The 23,342-nt window shown below is 35.7% G+C and overlaps 1 protein-coding gene across 12 annotated transcripts in view; it reads left to right on the forward strand.

Moving 5' to 3' along the window:
- Positions 1-23,342, forward strand: part of PTPN13 (protein tyrosine phosphatase non-receptor type 13) — a 193,936-nt gene that overhangs the window by 134,113 nt on the left and 36,481 nt on the right. For 7 of the 12 annotated variants that reach the window (XM_024574843.4, XM_045183695.3, XM_045183694.3 and 4 more), the window contains 13 exons: positions 6,359-6,448; positions 6,755-6,862; positions 7,032-7,163; positions 11,232-11,695; positions 12,708-12,854; positions 14,068-14,161; positions 15,856-15,941; positions 16,639-16,801; positions 18,167-18,381; positions 18,499-18,597; positions 19,742-20,106; positions 21,041-21,215; positions 22,746-22,904. In XM_024574843.4, the coding sequence (XP_024430611.2) occupies positions 6,359-6,448; positions 6,755-6,862; positions 7,032-7,163; positions 11,232-11,695; positions 12,708-12,854; positions 14,068-14,161; positions 15,856-15,941; positions 16,639-16,801; positions 18,167-18,381; positions 18,499-18,597; positions 19,742-20,106; positions 21,041-21,215; positions 22,746-22,904 (2,297 nt within the window). The remainder of the gene's footprint in view (positions 1-6,358; positions 6,449-6,754; positions 6,863-7,031; positions 7,164-11,231; positions 11,696-12,707; positions 12,855-14,067; positions 14,162-15,855; positions 15,942-16,638; positions 16,802-18,166; positions 18,382-18,498; positions 18,598-19,741; positions 20,107-21,040; positions 21,216-22,745; positions 22,905-23,342) is intronic. The other 5 variants (XM_045183693.3, XM_024574844.4, XM_024574845.4 and 2 more) reach the window with 2 other exon arrangements.

Consider the following 23,342-nt stretch of genomic DNA (forward strand, 5'->3'; position numbering starts at 1 on the left):
TTTAACATTTCATGTAATAATGGATTTGTAATGATGAACTCCTTTAGCTTTATCTTGTCTGGGAAGCACTTCATCTATCCCTCCATTCTAAATCATAGCTTTGCTGTATAGAGTAATCTAGGTTGTAAGCCCTTGGTTTTCATCACTTTGAATACTTCTTTCCAGTCCCTTCTTGCCTGCAAAGTTTCTTTTGAGAAATCGGCTGATAGTCTTATGGGAGCTCCTTTGTAGGTAACTATCTGCCTTCCTCTTGCTGCTTTTGAGATTCTCTCTTTATCTTTAACCTTTGGCATTTTAATTATGATGTGTCTTTGTGTAGTTCTCTTTGTGTCCATCTTGTTTGCAAATCTCTGTGTTTCCTGGGCTTGTATGTCTATTTCCTTCACCAAATTAGGGAAGTTTTCTTTCATTATGTTTTCAAATAAGTTTTCAATTTCTTGCTCTTTCTCTTCTCCTTCTGGCACCCCAATGATGCAAATGTTGGTATATTTGAAGCTGTCCCAGAGGCTTCTTAGCCTATCCTTGTTTTTTTGGATTCTTTTTTCCTCTTACTGTACTGATTGAATTTTTTTCTTCCTTGTGTTCCAAATCATTGATATGATTCTCAGCTTCATCCCTTCCACTGTTGATTCCCTGTAAATTTTTCTTTATTTCACTTAGTGTAGCCTTCATTTCTGCCTGGGTCTTTTTTATGCTGTTGAAGTATCTAATGATTAGTTCCTTGAGCATCCTTATAACTAGTGTTTTGAACTCTGCATCTGATAGATTACTTATTTCCATTTCGTTTAGTTCTTTTTCTGGAGTTTTGTTCTGTTCTTTCATTTGGGCCATATTTCTTTGTCTCCTCATTTTGGCAGCCTCCCTGTGTTTGTTTCTATGTATTAGAAACTGGTAGAGCTGTTTTGACTCCCTCTCTTAGTAGCATGGACTAATGTAGAAAAGCACACCTGTAAATTGGATGGGGTGGAGCCTTAGGTAATCTTTGGGCGGAGCAACCCACATGAACCAGGTTGTTGCCATCTCAGATATAGTGCCACCTACTCTGTGGCTGTGTGTAGGGGAGGGATCAGAAAAGAAACAAAATCCACTGCCTGGCCTCTGGAGTTTTGCCTGGGAGGAAGCTGTAGCCTAGCACTCACCCTGATGCCAGACACTTCAGTTTCTCCCTGTATGACACTGGTGTCCTTCAAGCTGCCGCCCTGGTACACCAGCCCAGAGGAAGTCAGTCTGCATAAGTCCTAAGTCTGTTGCGGACCTTTAAGAGGGGATGCCTGAGAATCCCATAGTTTCTCTGCCCCCCACACCCTGCTTATTTTTATAGCCAGATGTTATGCGGACCTATCTTACAGGCATTGAAACCCTGGGCTGGGTGGTCTGGTGTGTGATTGGGTTCCCTTACTCCTGAGACATCCCTTTGGATTTGTATCCACCACACATGGGTGCAGGACCACCTGTTCCCACGTCTCTGCGTCTATGCCCATCCTGCCCATCTGAATAAATGTGACTTCTTTAATTCTCTGGTTGTTAGACTTCCATACAGCTCTATTTCTGACAATTTTGGTTTGATAGTTGTTTTGTAGTTTAGTTGTAATTTCTGCTGTGGTTGTACAAGGAGCCCAGCCATTTTTACCTGCACCTCCATCTTGTTATGGCTGATCTTTATTCCAAGTAATAAAATGTTATACAAACAGAAGTGATATTGTAAAACATACTTTGTTAACTCAAGTGTCAAGTAGCAATGTGATTTTAAATGCTAGTTTTTTCTACCTGATGTTTAATTAGAATATATACAAAGTTAAAGGTTACAATAAAAATAAAAGTCCAAAGTGCTCCCAAAAGATTCAACACATCCAGGAATTAACCAGAAGTAAAAAAATACAATCAACTAAATTGAGGACTAAAAGGAACTTAAAAGTTTATCCAAACCAAGTCTTTTTATTTTATGGATGAGTTAAATGAGTCCCCAAGATGTTATATGGCCCCAAACACTCAGATACTTAGTACTAGCAGAAATAAAACACCAAAGTTTCCATGATCTCCTTACCACCAGAGCAGTTATTATATTAGTAGTATAACAATGAAAAGTACCTCTCTTTGTTTATATACCTATATGGTGCTACTGACCCATCATCCCCAGGATTTGAAATGGGTCTTTTCCCCTAGGGTGAGTGATGGATTTATCCAAAGCCTTCTCCACCTGTAGTACAGTTAATCTTAGAATCAATGGCATGAAGCTGCTCTGTAATTGACAAGGGTCTATATCTATAACTAAGAAGTTAGTTTCTCTTGCAGAAAAAATGTTGGCTCATACTTAGATTGATTAGACAAGATGGGGCAAAAGTCGGTACAGTTGTGATTATGCAAAACAGTTTATTCCTGTATTGTTCATTATTGTATTATTTTCCATACACACAACTGTAAACCTACTTTTCTCCCACCCTGCATGGCTTTGGCCTCATTAGAAATATGATCTTACTAGGAAATTCAATTAGTTTACTCACAGATATATTTATTACTGGTATCTACAGTTATTCTAGTTAGGGACTATAGATGTCCACATGAACCTTATGAGAGATGAGAAAGGCAGCATTGGGACAACGGTCTCTGTTGCAGAGAGGGTATACATTTTATTTCCAAATTATGCATTTATTAGATTTAGACATCTTCCAGGTACATTATTGAGAATGACACTTATAGTTACATGATAATACAGCAGAAGTGGAAAACACTCAGAGATGTAGACATTTCAAGTTGAGGCTCTTTTTTTACTTTGAAGTATTTGCAGAATTTGTTGGATCATACAGTACATTAATGGGAAAGAAAATTAAGGATTTAAGGATAAGTAGTGTATTTTGCCAAGGATGTACATTATACATGGGTAGTGCCTGAAATACTTTGTATCTATTCCTGTGTTTTATAATTACTTGTTACATAAAATTTTTTGTACCATAATATATTCAAAAATAAATGCTAAAATTCCATAATAATATGAAAAACATGTATCCGAATATAAAGAGATAAATAATTGAATTAAAAATTAAAAAGGAAAGTTTTTTCAAAAGTTTGGGCCAAAAAATGTGGGTGCACATTATACAATGGGAGCACATTATACATGGCAAAATATGGTATTCCTTGAATACTAATGTTTGTTTCCATAAAGTAATTAACTCAGAAATGTCCTGGTACTTGAAATATCTAGCTACCTCTACTTTCAGAGATTCATAAATTCTATTCAGTCCTCATTGAAGTCTATAAATACCTTTATATTTCATTGTCATGTATTATATACTCTCAAATACTTTCTCCTCCCTCTTCTTTTAAATCAATAGAAAAATATTTGAACATACATGTGAATAGAATACAAAGATAAATAAAAACTTGGCGTGTGCTCAGTACTATCTAGTAACATGCAGTTGCACAGCAACTTTTTTCCTTCCTTCTGTCCTCATGTTAATAAGTCCCTTTACGTGAGGGTGGACTGTGGTGGGGAGGACATATCACTGTTAAAAAGAGAGGGTTGGCCAAGCTCCTGTTTCCAAAAGAATAGTCAGCTCCACCCTACTCAAGTCTTGTACTCTAGCCTAACTCATCTATGGCATTTCCCCAGAACTCTCTGCCTTCTTTCCATCTCAGATTTTGCTAATGCCTTAGTTGTTGCTGTATAACCATGTCCATAATCCATTTATTAAAATCCTACCCTCATTTCCTTGAAATCTTTATTTTTGGCAGGAAGAAGCCTCTCCTTTGTTACAGGTCTTATTCATGCCTTTGCTATGCAGCTGTTTGACTGATGGCCTAACAACATTCTCCTTATGAGTCAGGCTAGATCTTTGCTCCTCTAGCAAAGGTTTGGTCTCATTCAGCCCACATTTACTATGCTAGTGGCTTTCATATACATTATTTCATTTTCTGTTCCCAAATTACCCAGTGAGGGACTTGCACAAGAAAATTGTTCAGTAAACATTTGAAGGATGAAAGAATAATTGAATAAATGAATCCTTAAATCTCACTGGTGAATCCTTGAATATAGAAAGCTTAAGCTGTTGCTTATGGTTAGGAAAGTAAATATGCAAAAATAGTGTAAATTTAGTGTGAGTGTGTGTGTAATCCAACAATGTTTACCTAAGGTATATCTTAATGTACACACACTTATCGGCCAAATAAGCAATATAAATAACCAATCTTATTAGTGCATGTGTTGAGAAAGAAAATGGCATTTTTATTCTTTGAATCGATATCTCTGACTTTCTAGCAGATACTCCCAAGGAACATTAGGAATATCAGTTTTATAATTGAAGGCAAAAACACTCCGTGAAGAAAAGTTTGCATTTAAATACTTAATGTGACCTCTCCCTCTTATTTGTTTTATTTTATTTTATGGTTTTTGTTCTGCTGTATTTTGTATTTGATTCTAGCTGAAAACTAGAGTTTATTGTCTATTTTAGGATAAAAGCATCTTGGATGTTTAGATGATAATATTAAGCTTAGGCATTAAGTAACTCGTGGAGTTTATACTTATACCCATATACCTAATATGTATATTAAGGTTCTTCACAACATTGCGCAGTGGTTTGGGGGAGGGATTTTAATAAATTAGGAATACTGAGTTACTGTTTACTCTTACGGATTATAACTAAGTTTGTAACTGAATTTGGTCAAAAGAGAAACAAAACAGACAGGCACACTACAGGGAGCTAGTAAACATGCATTTATACTTGGTGTTTAAGGGACAAGGTTAATTTACTTCAGAGAGCAAATAATTGTTTCCATTTTCTGAAATTAAAGGAATTTATTTCTAGAATACGAGTATCACATATATCATTTAAGCATTAATGTATGTTGTACAGTAAACTTACTGCTTGTTTTATAACACATACAATTTAAAATCCACGTGTAAATCATATGTTGGCAGATAATTTCTAATTTTTACAAAGCTCCAATATATTTAAGAACTGTGCAGAGATGAATTTTAAGATTTAGTTTACCAGCATATCTTTCTGATTGTGTTGAACTCATTTAGCACCACTATCACCACCACACACACAGAAGTTTGAACTGTCAAATTATAATTGATGTTAAGAAGGTATTAATTTGCTAGAGCTGCCGTAACAAGGTCCCATAAATTAGATGGCTTAAACAACAAATTTAGTATCTCATGGTTCTGGAGGCTAATAGTCTGAGATCAAGGTGTTAGCAACATTTATTTCTTCTAAGGTCTGTCTCCTTGGCTTGTAGGTGATGGTCTTTTCTCTCTATCTTCACATGTGTGCACACATGTGCACATGTCTGTATTCACTTTCCCCCTTATAAGGACACAAGTTGTGTTGGATTAAGGCCTGCCCTAATGACATCATCAAAACTTAATTATCTCTTTAAAAACCTGTCTGCAAATATGGTCAAATTCTGAGGTTGGTGGGCTTTAGGGCTTCAACATATAAATTGTGGGGAGAAGGGGGAGAGGGGTCACAGTTCAGCTCATAACAAGACGAGGGGTGTGTGTCTGAAATGATGGGATTGCTAAGTACATGAAGAATTGTTTGTTATTAAAATGACAATTAAGTGATATTTATTTGTTTAACTTAGGAGCTATTTATGAATGATTAACCTACTTAAACCAAGTAGAAATAGAAAGTTAATTGTAGTGTTTAGCATTTATCAAGTACAGGCGACATTTTGCGGGGTAGCAATACTGGTTGCAATGTTGAACAAGTCATGAACTGTTATTCCTCATGCACAAGACATTGATTAAGGATCCTCATGAGATTGTTCCACAAATAAAATAAGAAATAAAGTCCTTCGAGAATGTAAATGTGCTAGCCAAGTCATTATTGAAATTTCTAAAAATAAATCATTCCTTTTCATTGCTATTTAACTCTAGAACTTACCATGAATATTTTAGTCATTATAAATAAAAATGTCAACTACTTATTAATAGGAAATTCTGAATATATTGAGCATTGTCAAATTCAGGTAGTCAATGGTAATGCAACAGAAAGACATGGAGTCGGAAAACCTCGCTTTAGGTTTCAGCTCTTGCCAGTACTAGCTCAGTTAAACCCACTCAAATTACTTAACCTCTTGAGATTTACTTACTAATTTCTAACAAATATACTTATTTCTAACAAATATATTTATATACAGAGAATCATGTATAAGGAATAAATGTGATAGCATCGTCATTTTGTAAACTATGAATCACTATCAAAACATATGATGGCATTATATTATTTAAAATATAAATTTATAGGGAATGAGCAATCTATTAATGAGTTTTGTTAACATTTAAATTGGAACAAGCAGTCTTAATTCCTGAGCATGTTATATTTATTTTCTCTTAAAATTAATACATCTTCAATAGATGGCCTACACAAAAGATGGAGCATAGCATCTTCACCAGAAAGGGAGATCACCTTGGTGAACCTGAAAAAAGACGCAAAGTATGGCTTAGGTAAGTCTCTGTGAGATTCTTAAAGCCCATAGCACAGCATTGGCGTCAAGGCACAGCCTACTTCTGATCAGGACACTGGCTGCCCACTTGCAGCACCTCACCCCACATGCCCAGTCAGGAAATACGAAAGATGAAATGCTTACAAGCAACACTGTCACCAAATGTAACAGTCCCATTTCACATGTGTTCCCTATTAATCACATTTGCTATGACAGTCTCCACACTTCTATGTGTCAAACAGGCTAATCGTTAGTCACTGAAAACACCAGTATAATCAAGATCTTTTTAAAATGTGCTATTTCACAGGATTTCAAATTATCGGTGGGGAGAAGATGGGAAGACTGGATCTTGGTGTATTTATTAGTTCAATTACTCCTGGAGGACCAGCTGACCTGGATGGATGCTTAAAGCCAGGTACTTTACATTTCAGTATTTCCTTAGTGCTTTACTGTTCGGCACGAATTTGCATAGATGTCAAAAGTGGAACTTGGGCAAAACAAAAATGATGGGAGGAGTGACATTTCTAACATTTAGAATGAATTTCTCTTTGTCATTGAAAATACTGGATTGTCTATTTTTACAGGAGACCGTTTGATATCTGTAAATAGTGTGAGCTTAGAGGGGGTCAGCCACCATGCTGCAATTGAAATTCTGCAGAATGCACCTGAAGATGTGACGCTTGTTATCTCTCAGCCAAAAGAAAAGATATCGAAAGGTAGTACAAATGTTGCTTAACTGTGTTCTGTTTCATTTGCACTAGAACTTCAATACTTTGGCCCAATAAATTGGATTTAAGCTCATTTCCTTTCTGGAAATTTTAGATGTATATTCTGATTGTTTTAATTTTATGGGTCACTATAGCTTTTTGATTTATTACTTCTATGATTTTCTGTCTCATTCCTCTTTAGTAATACCGTTGATCCTTGAACAACCCGGGAGTTAGGGGCACCAACCACCCACACAGTTTAAAATCCTTGTCTACCTTTTGACTCCCCCAAAACTTAAGTTTTCTCCCCTTCGGGGATTGGTTCCAGAGCCCCCACGGGTACCAAAATCCATGGATGCCCACTCACGTCCCCTTTACAACAAGGCACAGACCAATGCGTACGTTGGCCCTCCACACCTGCAGACACCCAGCCATGGATCAAAAATAGTACGGGTATTCTTTGAAAAAATTGTGTATAAGTGGACCCATGCAGTTCAAACCTGTGTTGTTCAAGGATCAACTGTTTCTGAATAAAAATGGATTTGCTATACAAAATTGATGGCACTTAAGTATTGAATAAATTCTCCTGAGGACTTGTTTTCTATCACTTAGACCAAATCAGAAATGAAATTCTTTATCATTGCCTATGTAATATAAAACACAACAGATAAAAACATGACATCTATGAAAGCCTGTTCCGAACCAGATTATAAAAAGGAAAGGAGAACAACATACTAGCAACTTCAAAACAAGACCATATCATTTGTCTCAGTCCCCGCCATTGGCATGTTATGGGAGAAAAACCACTTGACGAAGATCAGATGACTGAAGTTTGAGCCACGCCTGAGTCACTTAGTAGCTGTATGACATATTGAGCCACAGTTGTTTTTTTCTTTAAAGAGGAGACGATCTCAGGCCCGCCTTGTCCACTTGGCACAGAGTTGTTATGAGGATCACGTGCGGGGCAGTGTTTGTGAAAGAAGCGCTCACTGCACGTGCAGTCCAGTTCAGCACAATGCAGTGGGAAGGGCCACAGAGTCTCCACCACTTAGCACTATGTACCTGGAGTAAATGGCTTGAACTTGCTAAACCTTGCTGTGCTCATGTATCAAATGGTGAATATAAAAGTGCTTATCTTGTAGAATGTAAAAATTAAGTAAGATAATGCACATGAAGACTTAGGATATTGCCTGGTACATATTAAGCACTTAAATGTGAGTTTCAGCTGTCATTATTAACAGTATTTTTCAAAAACATTACCAGAAACATGTAAATTACTTTTATTCCAAAGATAATAAAATTTTTTAAAAAATATCCACATATAACTTTTTATCCCCCCAAAACTTAATTACAGTTGGCCCTTCATATCCATGGGTTTTGCATCTGTGGATTCAACCAACTGCAGACCTAAAACAGTATTTTTGATCTGTGGTGGGAATCCATGGATGTGGAGGGCCAACTATACTAACAGACTACTGTGGACTGGAAGCCTTACCAATTAACACATATTTTATATGTTATATGTATTATATACTGTATTTTTACAATAAAGTAAGCTAGCAGAAAAAATGTTATTAAAAATATCATAAGGAGCCCTGACTGATGTTGGGCTCAATGGGTTGGGCATCATCCAGCAAGCTGAAAGGTCACCAGTTTGATTCCTGGTCAGGGCACATGCTTGGGTTGTGGGCCAGGTCCCCTGTTGGAGATATGACAAGAGGCAACCAATCAATTTTTCTTTCTCACAACAGTGTTTTTATCCCTTCCTTCCCCTTTCTTTAAAAATAAATAAAAATATTAAAAAAAAAGATACTGGGAAACATAAAATAATTAGTAATACATTAGCTAAAAATCAAGTTTAGATGCAAATGACTGTTTTCTTCTTTTATTCACTAAATATTATATTATGTTGTGTGTATATATATGTATATAAATAATATTTTCAGCACTTGTTTACTGTGAACAAACACAACCGGTAAAAAAACACCACCACAGCCCCAAAGAGCCTTGTAACCTGATTGTAGTGTAGGTCTTTGGCAAATGAAGACGATTGCAGTTTAAATGTAGCATATCTCTCAGTTTTAAGCAGCCAAGACCCAAAAAAGTAGAGCATTGGATTCCATTACTCACCGTTATTCTGGGAAAAGAAACATGAATTCAGAAGAAACTCATTTTGTCCCTGAATAAAGTTCTAAGACTTCCATCTGAATTTTGTTTTTAATACATGTTTTATAGAAAATCTATTCATTTATTCAGCAAATATTTACTAAGTGCCTATGACCTGTAAGAACCTCTACCCTCATGACACTTTAGCAGGGGACACAGCTGCTGATCGACTCTACCTGTGATGGATGTTACGATGAAGTCCAAGCATTAACAGAGGGACCTAGAATGGAATCTGTAAAGCTTTCTTCTCTGCAGACTTTCATGTGGTTATTTTATCTTTTACTATCCATTCTCAATAAAGTTAAAAGCATAATGTAAAAGTATAGTTCTGTGGGATTGTTCCTTCAGAAGGCCATATTAGTCTTTTCGTGGTGTGTAGCTACACTGTAGTGTAAGGTGAAACAGATAAATCTCCAAGAACATAGACCATTACCAGTACCTACCTCAGGCTATCATTCTCGGTTATCAGTTACCAGAGGTCTTTATTTTTTCTTTCTGTTTGCTATTTTTTTAAGTTATGGGATGTGTCCTAGTTTATTTAAATGAATCCAATTTATACAGAAACCTATGGGGTAAAAGCTAAAACTCTCCTTTACCCTGTTTCCTAGGGAAACTATTTGGTATATATGTAGCCTTGTATATGTTATAATTTTTTAAAAAAATAGTACATACATATACATACATCCATATACACACTTTTTAAACTAAACTACAATTATTTTTATGCTCTGAATATCAGGCTGTAACTTATTTACTCAATATATTCTGGACATCCATGAATATATATACCTTTTTTGATATGGCATTACATTTTATGTTTCTGGGAATATCAAAATTGATATAATTTTTTCTTTTGTTGTACATCCAGGTTAGCTAGAATTATATTACATATATCTCTGCAACAAATACACTTTTTTACACACCACTGAAAAATGTACGTATTTCTAGGTTAGATGCCTAGAAGTAGATTGAGTGTGCACATTTAAATTTTTGACAAATGCTACCAGTTTGCCCAAGTTTTATCATTTTATAATCAACCAACTAGATAATGACTGTTCTTCACACCATCAGTGGTGTGAGAAATTATCATTCTCATTTTTGTCAGGCAAATAGGTAGAAAAGTGCATTAAACTGCATATCCGTGATGAACACTGAGAATGTCTTTTCATATATTTATTAGTTATGAGGATTTTACTCCTAATACTCTTGTTCCATAGAAGTTCTAAACTTTTCTTATTGAGTTAGAAATTCTTTGTATATTAAAGATATTAAGTCTTTGATTATTTTTTGTTATTGTTCCAAGTATTTTCTCTCTAGCTGCTCATTACTCTTCAGTTGTCCTTGACTTTGATTGCTACATAAAACTTTCAGTTTCTTAAAAATTTGCACCTGTAATTCTTTTGCAAATGTCCCGTGTGTTTTGTGTCTTACTTAGGAAAGCCTTCTTACGTGGCTTTTGATAAGAACTGTATGTAAGATATTTGGAGTTACCTTTCTTGATAATAACTTGGAGTCCAAAAAATGCAGTCTGGTATGGCAATATAAAATAAATACATAAATAACCATTAAACAAACAAACAAACAAAACAAGAATTTTTGGAGACCCAAATTAGTTAGGGAATCAATAAAGGCTCACTTGAAATAGGTAGAAATGGGGAGTTAAGGTGAAGGGGGTACACATTTCAATAGAGGTTGCCTCAAGAATGACCCGAGGGAGGAGCAAAGGGAACAGAAAGCATCTACTACACTTGCTGGGTTCTTGTCATGGGTGCAGGCGTGGGTCAGGTATGGTGTATGTGATATCCTGTCTAAAATCCACCCACCAGTCTTCAGGGAACATTGTGCATGTGTGTGAACACAGGCGTGCGTGTCACTAACCTGTTGTTTTCATTGATGGATTTTGACTTTTAGTGCCTTCTACTCCTGTGCATATTGCCAATGGCATGAAAAATTACATGAAGAAAGCTCCCTACATGCAAGACAGTGCTATAGATTCTTCTGAGGATCACCGCTGGCCACGTGGTACCTTGAGGCACATCTCAGATAGCTCTTTCGGGCTGTCTGGGGGGCTGCGGGAAGGAAGCCTGAGTTCTCAAGATTCCAGGACTGAGAGTGCCAGCCTGTCCCAGAGCCAGGTCAATGGTTTCTTTGCCAGCCATGTGGGTGACCTAACATGGCAAGAATCCCAGCATGGCAGCCCTTCCCCTTCTGTGGTATCCAAAGCCCCTGAGAAGAAGAGGAATTCTACTGACAGTAACCAAAGCAAAGCTAAAAAAACAGGCATTTCTGATGCAACAGATTACTCTGATCGTGGAGATTCAGATATGGATGAAGCCACTTATTCCAGCAGTCAGGATCATCAAACACCAAAAAAGGCATAGTTTAATTTGAATCTTTTTTTTAATTTAATAAACAACAGCAAATATATTACAGAGCAGAGCAATCTGCTATGAACTACTTACATTATTCTGGAAAGGAGGAATGATTTATATATTATGCTACTAACTGCTACTGCATTTGATGCTAACTTTCAGAGAAATTAGCAGCTTTGAATACTAACTCTAAAATGGCTATTATCGTGGGAACTTGTTACCTGATAACACAAAGGAATTTAATAATCAGATTATGATTGTTTTCCACAAGTTGTTTATCTCTTGCATACTTTCTGTTATAAGAATTTAATATCTGAAAATTATTGTTCCTAAATAGTTCATGGAATGGCCAGTTGACTATTATAGATAATCTAAATTATTGTGAAGTTCTGATGTGTAGCAATAAGAGCAACAACATAGAAAAATTGCTCATTTCCTAGAAATGATACAAATTTAAATCACATTCACAAGCAAATTCAGAATAGAACCTTAAGCCCTTTTTTTACTTAAAAACCAACATTCTTCATAAGAGGGTTATGTCCTTATAAATGAGACTCAGCTATTGTGCCTATTTTTATGTTGGATTTGTAAACATAAGCAAAGTAAACATGGAGCCTACTCATCTTAAAATCTTCTAAGTGAAGAGCTACTACTTAATATATATTGATTTCTCTTTTTTTAAGGAAATGGGAATGCTTTCCAAAAAGTTTTGGATAAGGATTATGTAAAAGCCAGGTTTGACCTGGGTTCTGGGCTTCCCTCTGCCATGTCTAGCTGTTTGACTGGACGCGAGCCCTTTAATCTCTAGACCTTGATTTCCTCAACCATAAAATATGAAGACATTGGATTAGATGATCTAGGAGATCACTTCCAACCCTCGTGATTTTTGAATCCACTCTATCCCTCAATATCTTATTTTTTCTTAATTTTTCCCCAAAATACATAGTGAATCTTCCCATAGTAATTCATTTTGAGTCTAACAAGAAATCCTTTTGTTTTTTTTTTCTTTGTTAAGGAATCTTCCTCCTCAATGAATACATCCAACAAAATGAATTTTAAAACTTTTCCTTCATCACCTCCTAAACCTGGAGATATCTTTGAGGTTGAACTGACTAAAAATGATAACAGCTTGGGGATAAGTGTCACGGTACTGTTTGACAAGGTTTTCAAATGTTTTCTCTTCTCCATTTCCAGCAGCCTGTTGTATTCCAATTTATTATTGAATTATTTTGCTTCAAAAAGGAAACTTGTCAAATACTTTCAAAATCAGAAATTGAACCATATCTTAAAACTTTTTTAAAAACTTGAGTGTGCTACTCACTTTTTACTATGGTAAAAAGATAGTAAACAAACACTATCTTTCCCCCATAGGTTTCATACTTGCTTAATCTGACATAAGACTTGGAAAGTAGAAAATTAACAAGTATATTTTGTATATATTTGATAGGTTCTGCATGGACGTGGAATAATACGTTTTAACCTCTGTCGTAAACAATTCAAGTCTAATGTATATGCCCTTTCCATAATATATCTTAATTTGTAAACATGATTACTATTTTAAAATTAGTTTCTCAAGGAATATATGTATTTTTAAAGTAGTTATAATATGAGCATAGACTACTTGCTAAAATTACTTCAGAATTCTTTTAATGAATATACTATATCCTAAATGATAACAGTATCATTTATGATATTTGAAGGATATTGGTTATGAAAAGCAATTTAGAAACATTGCAGAAATTGAACCATTAGTGTACTGATTTCAAAAAGAAGGTATAATTGTCTAGCACTTATAAAAATATAACTTTTTCCTTTTGCCCTTAACTTCCTTAGAATTTTATTATCTTCCTATTGTGAAGGGAAATAAAACCTGTATATCCACATGAGATGGAGAATCTACTCATTATCTCTCATATGCACTATAAGCAAACTTCTCTACCAAAATCTTTCAAAATGAAAAACAATTTTCTTTGACTCATGAGATTTGCTTTCAGATTAGCAAATGTGATCAGAAGTATATTATTCCATATTCTATTTTTTTCTGTTAAATTCTTACACTAATTTTACATAGATGCATTGTGCTTTCTGACTGCTCATAATGCATGGTGTAGCTTTACAAAGGAAAAATAATTCTTTATACAGTCAAGATCTGGCATGTAATTTTCTGAATAAAGAGTTTTCCTAAAAAGTAGCTGCTGTAACATTTGGAAAACTTACCTAGAAGGGTTGCTGGGTTTTGAAGTAATTGCATGTGCTGACATGCTGCAGCTGCTTTCGCTGATCAATTGAATGCTTTCTAGTTCTCGGATTTGAAAAATGGAGTGTGAACCTTTTTGTATTACAAAATGTTGCTTTATTTGTCCTTTTCCACTTAGGGAGGTGTGAATACCAGTGTCAGACATGGTGGCATTTATGTGAAAGCTGTTATTCCCAAGGGAGCAGCAGAGTTGGATGGTAGAATTCACAAAGGTAGAGTATTTATGTGTGTGTGGGAATTATATATAGGATTATCACTTCAACAAGTAAAACAAATATCACCCAGAATCATCAGAAAATCAAGTTCTATGGAAGTCCAACAATCAAGGAATTAAAGAAGCCACATTCATCCAGACGGGTAGGAGGGGCAGAGATGTGGAACAGCCAGTCCCACACCCACATGTGGTGGATATTAATTGGGAGGGATAACAAAAAAAAAAAAACAGGAAGGATACTTCAGGAGTGAGGGATCCCAGCCTACACCAGACCACCCAGCCCAGGGTTCTAGTGTCAAGAAGGTAAGTCCCCATAACTTCTGGCTATAAAAACCAGTGGGGGTTGGGGTGCAGGAAGAAACTGCAGGATTCTCAAAAGTCTCCTCTTAAAGGGCTCGTAACAGACTTAGAACTTCCACAGACTCACTACCTTTGGGCTTCAGCATCAGGGCAACAGCTGAAAGGGCAACAGTGGCGTATGGGGAGAAATTGTCGTGTTGGGTATCAGGGTGAGTGCTGGGAGACATATTCCTCCCAGATAAAACTCCAGAGGCCAGGCAGTGGCATTGTCCCCTCTCTAAGTCCTCCCACACACACATACACAGAGTGGCAAAACAGGTTGTCTGCCCTGGTGATTACTTAAGGCTCCGCCCCATCTAAATCACCTGAGTGCTTTTCTACAATAGGCCACACTACTAAGACAGGAAGTCAAAACAGCTCTACCTAATACATAGAAACACAGGGAGGATGCCAAAATGAGAAGACAAAGAAATATGGCCCAAATGAAAGAACAGCACAAGTTTCCAGAAAAAGAATTAAACTAAATGGAGATAAGCAATCTATCAGATGCAGAGTTCAAAACCCTGGTTATCAGGATGCTCAAGGAACTTGTTGGGTACTTCAACAGTAGGAAAAAGACCCAGGTAAAAATGAAGGTTATACGAAGTGAAATATAAATTTACAGGGAACCAGTGGTGGAATGGATGAAGCCAAGAATCAAGTCAATGATTTGGAACAGAAGGGGAAAAAAACTATTCAATCAGAACAGCAAGAAGAAAGAATAATTTTTAAAAATGAGCATAGGCTAAGAGCTTCTGGGACAACTTCAAACACGCCAACATTAGAATCATAGGGGTGCTGGAAGGAGAAGAGGAAGTGCAAGAAATTGAAAACATAATGAAAGAAAACTTCCCTAATTTGATGAAGGAAATAGACATACAAGTCCAGGAAGCACAGAGATTCTCAAACAAGTTGGACTCAAAGAGGACCACACAAAGGCACATCATAATTAAAATGCCAAAGTTTAAAGATAAAGAAGGAATCTGAAAAGCAGCAACGACCCATGGACATGAACTAATGGGGGAGTTGGTGGAGGGAATAGGGGTACTGGGTGGAAGGGGTAAAAGGAGGAAAAGTTGGGACAAATATAATAGCATAGTCAATAAAATATGTTAAAAATTAGTAATTAAAATAAAATAAAGAACTTTACAAAAATATAAAATAAAATGTACCTAAGATTACCCATAGAATTGGGAATGAAATTAAATGCACATTAAGAAACTGTGACACAATGTTAACTGGAATTTGTCTGAGTCTCTCCTCAACAAAGTAACACAAGACGACTATAGGATATCAAAGAACATGGTTGTATTTTATGATTTGCTTCTTTCAAAATGACTGCCTAATTTATAGGTGACCGTGTCCTAGCTGTCAATGGAGTTAGCCTGGAAGGAGCTACCCATAAGCAAGCTGTGGAAACACTGAGAAATACAGGACAGGTAATAGTATCATTATACCAAATTTTTAAGATACCTTAGAAGAACATAGTAACGTGTGAGATCTCCAAATTTGTTAGTCAAGAAACCAAGCCTGATTTATACACATATCGTAGTATTTTTTTTCTTCCAAATTAAGAAGCAAGTACTATGACAAGATTTTGTTTTTGTTGTTACTGTTGTTTTATATGTGGGAAACTGGCTTTTCATGTCATATTTAGCCCTAATATTACCAGAGATCTTACAGGAGGAATGATGGAGATTACATTTTTTTTTTCATCTGCATCTACAAATATCTAGTGGTTTTAATTCTTGTCATTCTTGATCCCAAAGGCTAAATTTATTTTTGCTCAATTACATTATAAGTCAGGGAGATTACCACATTATTTATAATAGTCTATATATTATACTACAGTAGTGATTTTATTCTAATACCTAAGTTTTCTATAATATGTTTGTTACTTTTATAATAGAACATTTTCCTTTAATCATTTATCTTTTTATACAGAAAATAATAAAAACTCGATTTTGAAGTTTTCAATCCCTTGCTTTTGTCCCTAGGTTTTTTTTCTACCTATATTTTGGTAGACCAGGTATTTACTTAAAATGATTTTATATCATCAATTACACAAAGTCCTGAAAATTTCTGTACTTTCTTATAATTATTTTTAGTTAATAAAGTGCTTTTTCATTTGTCCAGTTGGTCCATCTGTTGTTAGAAAAGGGACAGTTTCCAGCATCCAAAGAACATGTCCCTATAACCCCACAGTGCACTCTTCCAGCATCAGATGGCCAAGGTCAAGTCCCAGAAAAAATGATGAAGAAAATGACTCCTGTCAAAGACTACTGCTTTGTTACTGAAGGTCAGACCTTGGGGCACTGCCGTCTCAGTTTTCACTTATTCCTGGCTTACTCAGAATTTGAGTTTTGCATGTTGGACCACAATCCATGCCTCTAATTACTCTTGTCAAGTGTAGATAATCTGATGCAGCACTGCACTGAATTTTTTAAATACATCTTTGCAGCTTTTAGAGTGTGAAAGACTCTGGATAATGAAGTCATGCATGAAACATGTTATGTAATAGTACCTGAAATAGCTGTAAAATTCAAAATCATATTTATAAGGGAAAAATATGAAAATATATAAACAATTGCTGAAAATGGCTTCAAATGCATTGAAACCTTGATGCTTACATTTTCTATAGTTCCATTTAACTTTATGGACTTGTCAAGCTAACCCTAACCCTGAGCTGAAATTAACCTAGGAGATCCCGTATACTGGTCTTGCTTAGAAACTTTGACAGCCCTTGGACATACCACTAATTGGTAGTAAAATAAGAAAATTAAGAATGATATAGTAGTGAGTTTTTCCTAAGGTCAAACATGTTCATAATACAGAAGTGTCCTTTATTCTCAGATTCCATTTATCTTGCTTTTCAGGGGCATAAATACCATTTACTTTATAAATAATAGTGGTGGTATATAGTCATCGTTTATCTTTTATTTCAAGTCCTTATTTCATTACACAAATGTCAGCAACTCTGAATTAGTCCCCAAAATAAGGATGAAAAAACAACCCAGCCTATATTTTTCTTGATTACGAAAGTAAAATGAGTATACATACCCGCTTGATCTCACTGCCCTATGTTCTTTATTCCTTCTAACGGTCTTTCTTTAATATCTTTTTAAAAATTATTTTCTAATTATTGTTTTCAATTCTTTTTTGTTGATGAGAATTGTATCATAATGTTGTTGCCGTTTACTGGGTTGTCGTACACTGTAGCAGAACATGAGGATGCCATCCTTCCCATGCCCTTCTCTTAACATTTGTTTTGCTCTTTCCATTTCTCTCTCATGGTATACCTGAATTTCTCTTATTCTTCTCCTCTCCTGTATTTTTCTTCTTTTTGGGTCATTCTACAGTCTTTTAAAACGCATGGGATTAAAGCATAATTTCAATTCAGAACCCTGATTTCAGAATCCTCTTTTCTGTTCAAGCAGTTAGTCGTGCAGTTTAGTTTATTCGGTTTAATTTCTCATTGATAAGAGAGTATGACATAGGATTTGATTACAGAATAAGAGTGCAATAAGTATATAAAACTGTTAATATGGTGGGAAAATGGGCTTTTAAAAATGTGTCCAAAAGTATATGACATTTTTGTGTTCATATGTATACATAGCATGTTAAGAATATCTAAATTTTATATATATATGTAATTTTTTTGCAGAGAATACATTTGAGGTGAAATTGTTTAAAAATAGCTCAGGCCTAGGGTTCAGTTTTTCTCGAGAAGATAATGTTATACCTGAGCAAATGAATACAAGCATCGTAAGGGTTAAAAAGCTCTTTCCTGGCCAGCCAGCAGCAGAAAGTGGAAAAATTGATGTGGGAGATGTTATCTTGAAAGTAAATGGAGCCTCTTTGAAAGGACTGTCTCAGCAGGTGAGCCCCCAGCATGTGAAGTGTATCATTTAAATAGTGGGAGAGGTGGGCCTTTGGGAATGATTTGGTTATGGTGGTTTAACTGTGGCCTCATTTGTCATTCATGGCCCCCCCCAGGAAGTCATATCCACTCTCAGAGGAACATCTCCAGAAGTATCCTTGCTGCTCTGTAGGCCTCCGCCTGGTGTGCTACCAGAAATCGACCCTGCTCTTTTGGTGAGACCTGTGAAAAGTAATTTATATTTTTATAGAATGTCAATGGAGTGATTAATTCAGCTATAGTGATTTCATCCTTGTGTGATCTCCTGGGTTTTATCCTAGTTACTTCAGCTAAGAGTGCTATCTTGTGTGCGTCACTTAACTTCTGAGTTCATTCTGTATTTGTAATATAAAATAATTTAATTCACTTTCTCTCCCTTCTAGTCCTAGAATTCCAGGATTCTGGGATTTTAGAAATTGGTTTTCCAAGCATAAGTAGAAACAGACATAAAATAATGGTTACAAAAACCTTATGTTTATTTCTTCATTGAACCAAAATTGGAAACATAATCCTCTTTCTGAGCAGATATAAATGAGAATTCTTTAAGATTTTTTGCCTTTATTTTTAATACTGAAATCATAGAGTAAGCAATACAGTAGTTGTTCATTTCCCTAAGGGATCCAAAATCTATTTGGATGGTTATTTATAAATTGCATACTGCTAGGTAAGAATACATACAAAGATAAATAATCATGCAAATGAAGAAACACAGCTTTTGTCCTATCTACTTGAAATCATGTTCCATTCCCAGTGAACGGGGCTTCTGGATGTGAAAGGCCGTAGTGTGTGGCCCCAGAAACTTTAACCCTTAGATCAGACAGAGGGGGTATGTTAGAAGAATATAAATAGGAAAGTAACATTTCTGTAGGGTGCATTATAAATAGCATTTTAAGAGACTTCATTGATTTGGGCACCAGTTGAGAACTGGTGGAACTCTCTTGATGAGTTTATAAATTGACACAATCTTTCTGGAAAGCAATCTGCAAATATTTAACATGGTCTTTAGAAACATCCTATGTACTAATTATAGAAAATTCTATTTCTATTATATACAAAATTACAAGGAAATAATGAGAAACTCAAGTGAAATTCTCCATACAAAGAAGTAGAATTTGAAGTAGAAGTAGTAATAGATTTCTATTACTAGTGTAAAGCTTTACACTAGGAGAATTCTGAAATAATGAGATAGCCATCTGTAGGATTATTATACAGTTTTATGCAGTTATTCAAAACAGATTTAAGGACCTCTGAAAATATTCATAAAAACCTAAAGTTAATATAAGTTGTCATATTCTGATCTCTTTTAATATGTCATTACAGACTCCGCTGCATTCTCCAGCACAAGTACTTCCAAACAACAGTAAAGACCCTACTCCACCTGCCTGTGCGGGGCAAGGCAGCAGCTCAGATGAAAATGAAATGTCTGACAAAAGCAAGAAACAATGCGCGTCCTCATGCAGGAGAGACAGTTACAGTGACAGCAGTGGGAGTGGAGAAGAAGACTTAGTGAAAGCTCCGGCAGAGATACCAAACATGAGCTGGAGTTCAGCTTTGCATCAGACCCCACGCAACTCAGCATCACAGGCACAAAACCAACATGAGGCGACCAAAAGTCAAGAAGATACCATTTGTACCATGTTTTACTATCCTCAGAAAATACCCAGTAAACCAGGATTTGAACACAGGTATTGTCAATATTTTAATGCATTGCACTCAAAGCAACAGGTTGTTGTCAGTACCAGGAGCAGCAACCCACATTTCTCTAAGAATGAAGTGTGCCTATGTGGGAACCTCTCAGTGATGAAGCAGATGATGGCTCTGTTGGCTGTCTAACTGTCGTGACTGACAGTTTTAGTTAGTAAGCCAGTAAGCTCTCTGGCCATTCAGCCTGAGCCTTGCTGCTCTCTTCAGCATATTTACTAAAAATTGGGAAAGTTGTTTGTATTTCACCATCATTCATTTTACTTAACAGAAAGAGAATAAACCTGTTTCGACAGTGATGAGGTGGGAGAATAGAGTAGAAATATAAAGGGAAGTGATATGGAGGAAGGGGTAGAGAGTTTGCAAAAGGTAGGCTATAGAAGACTACAGGAAATGGGAAAAAAATAATTGAAAGCACAGAGGTATAGAACAACTACATCTATACCTCTAATAGATAGTTATACATTTTATTGTTTGGTTATATCTTTGTATATATCCAGGTCCAACCATATTTATTCAAGTTTTTTCTTCTATTATATCATCCAAAATAACCATAGGAATAAGTCTTATTTTTTTTTCTATTCTCTTGTATTGAAACAAACATTAGGCTTGTGAAAACATTAGCTTCAGCCTAGAATTAACAATTAGGGATTGAAAGTATATTTATTTAATCTATCTTAGTGATTTGTGCATCTTAAAGAGCTTCAAAATAGAACCTAGAAAGAGAATAAAAACTGGTAATGTTAGCATATAACAAGTGTGAAATAAATTCATAGTCCAGAATTCAATAAAAAGTAGCTAGGATCTCAACCTAAAGCAAACATGAACACTTGTTAAACATTTTCTGTTTGTGGCACAAACTTACTATATTGACATTGAAATGTATTTGAAAAAAGTCTTGCTTCTTTGTCCCTGTAGTAATCCTCCTTCCCCTTTACCACCGGATGTGACTTCTGGGCCACCCGAAACAGAATGTGTTTCCACTAATTTAACAGATAAAGATCGTATACGTCACACTTCTGAACCAACAAGACAAGAAAGCTTGACATCTTTGAAAAATGGTTTGGAAAACCACCTTGAAGACGTAGAGCAGGTGAGTTGTTTCCTCTGTGTTAAGAAAAGTCCATAGTACACACACGATTTCCCTTTAAGGAAAAAACTATCTTTTAGAGTACCTTCATATTCATGCCCAGTAACCAGATAACCTATCTGGCGTGTTTCTCTGCTGAGAATTAGGGAAAAGGCAAAAAGATCTAGGTGCAAATCCTGTTTCTACCACTGACCTGCTGCCATTTGGTAGACACCTGCAGGAAAATTACTTAATTCTTCTGAGTGTCAGTAGTTTTGGCTATAAAATGGGGCCAGAAACCTCATAAAGCTGTGGGAAGGATTAAATGGAATAGTATAAGGCAGGGGTGTCAAACTCATTTTCACCGGGGGCCACATCAGCCTCGCAGTTGCCTTCAAAGGACCGAATGTAACTTTAGGACTGTATAAACGTAGCTACTCCTTAACAGTTCGGCAAGAGCTTGGCGCGGCGCCGGGTAGAAACAAGGTGCCAGCTGGGCCGGATAAAACAAGGTGGAGGGCCGGATTCAGCCCTCAGGCCTTGTGTTTGCCACCTGTGGTGTAAACAGAACCTAATTGAGTATCTGCTATTTGCTAAATTTTGATGGATTACTTATTTAATTTTTTAATCAGGATTGAATGTAATTTTTTCACCTTCATGCTTGTTTTTGTGTGCTCAAATGTACTTCTTTACATTGTAGTGATAGCCCTAGAACTTCCAATCCTACAAATTCAGTTTGGAAGTCAAATTTCCAGAAAATATCCTTTATATTGATTGAAAGTCAGTCTTTTTAATTCTGTTTTTATTATCATGTAATACATATTTATTGTAGGAAAATTAGAAAACAATGAAAAAGAAGATTAAAACGACTACCTCACCACCCAAAACCCATAAGCATTTGGGAGTTCATTTTTCCAAATACTTTGCCTATAATTTGTGTGTGTGTGTGTGTGTAGCACGTGTATCTTCCATTTTATTCTCAGCAATACAGTAGAAATAGTCTTGGAATGATTTCCTTAGAAATCTGTCATCACCCCTGAAAGCTGCAAGCAATCTTCGTGTATCCACTAAAATCATGTTTTAAAAAAATTTTTATACAACTAAGTACATGAAGTTGTGCTATTTAATTACCCAAGGACTTCATTTAAAAACAACAGCAATAACTTTCTTTTGTGGCTCTTGGCATCTATCTTGGTTGTCTAAAAATACATGAAGAGTTTTCTGAACCTTCTCTTCAAAAAGTGTTCTTTGATGATCCGGGTATAGCCACTAATGTGTCCTTGTTTATTCTGAAAATACAAGAATTGAAGCATGAGTAAGTTCTGTCTCAGATGCCTCTAAACAAACACATCATGTTATATTTAAACCCAACTTTTACATTGGAAGGCATTCTATCTAGAGTCAGATAGACCTGGCTTGTTCATTTGGAATACATAAGTAATCTTTTAAGGTTGGGTTTCTTCCTCTGTTATTCAGTGGAAGTAATAGTCATCATTTTGTTCATCTGTAAGGCAGAATAGACATCCTAAAGGAATCTCTGTTTTCTTCACTTAGGAAGTAGAACTCATCATTACCCTAATTAAATCAGAAAAAGGAAGCCTGGGTTTTACAGTAACCAAAGGCAATCAGAGTATTGGTTGTTATGTTCATGATGTCATTCAGGATCCAGCCAAAAGTGATGGAAGGCTAAAACCTGGGGACCGGCTCATAAAGGTGAGACATTACATGGAATGAACTTGAGCAAATGTGGCCAAAGAGCAAGCCAGGGCTAGAGAAGAAAGAAAAAGAAGGTTCAGTTAGTATAACACTCTGTTTCTCTGTTTGGTTTATGTTTTCCTTCTCCACCTCTTAAAAGTAAAGGCCTTTATATAGGTCACAGTTCTAGGAATACTTAAAGTTATCTTTTTAATTTGGAAGTCCTTCTAATCTCAGTTAAAGCATTAAACAAGCCATCTTGGGTTTCAGGGACAGAAAGTTTCTAAATTACTATGAGGATAAATGTCCTATACTAGCAAAATAATGATCCTTTTTTAAGTATTTACATTATTATTTCACTTATAATTACTTGATTTCCACAGTACAGGGAATTACCAATGAATTAGAAACCATTCTTTATTGTGAATCTTTTACTGGCTAATATATATTTTAAAA

This window comes from Desmodus rotundus, chromosome 4, assembly GCF_022682495.2.
Source record: "Desmodus rotundus isolate HL8 chromosome 4, HLdesRot8A.1, whole genome shotgun sequence".
Taxonomy (NCBI): domain Eukaryota; kingdom Metazoa; phylum Chordata; class Mammalia; order Chiroptera; family Phyllostomidae; genus Desmodus; species Desmodus rotundus.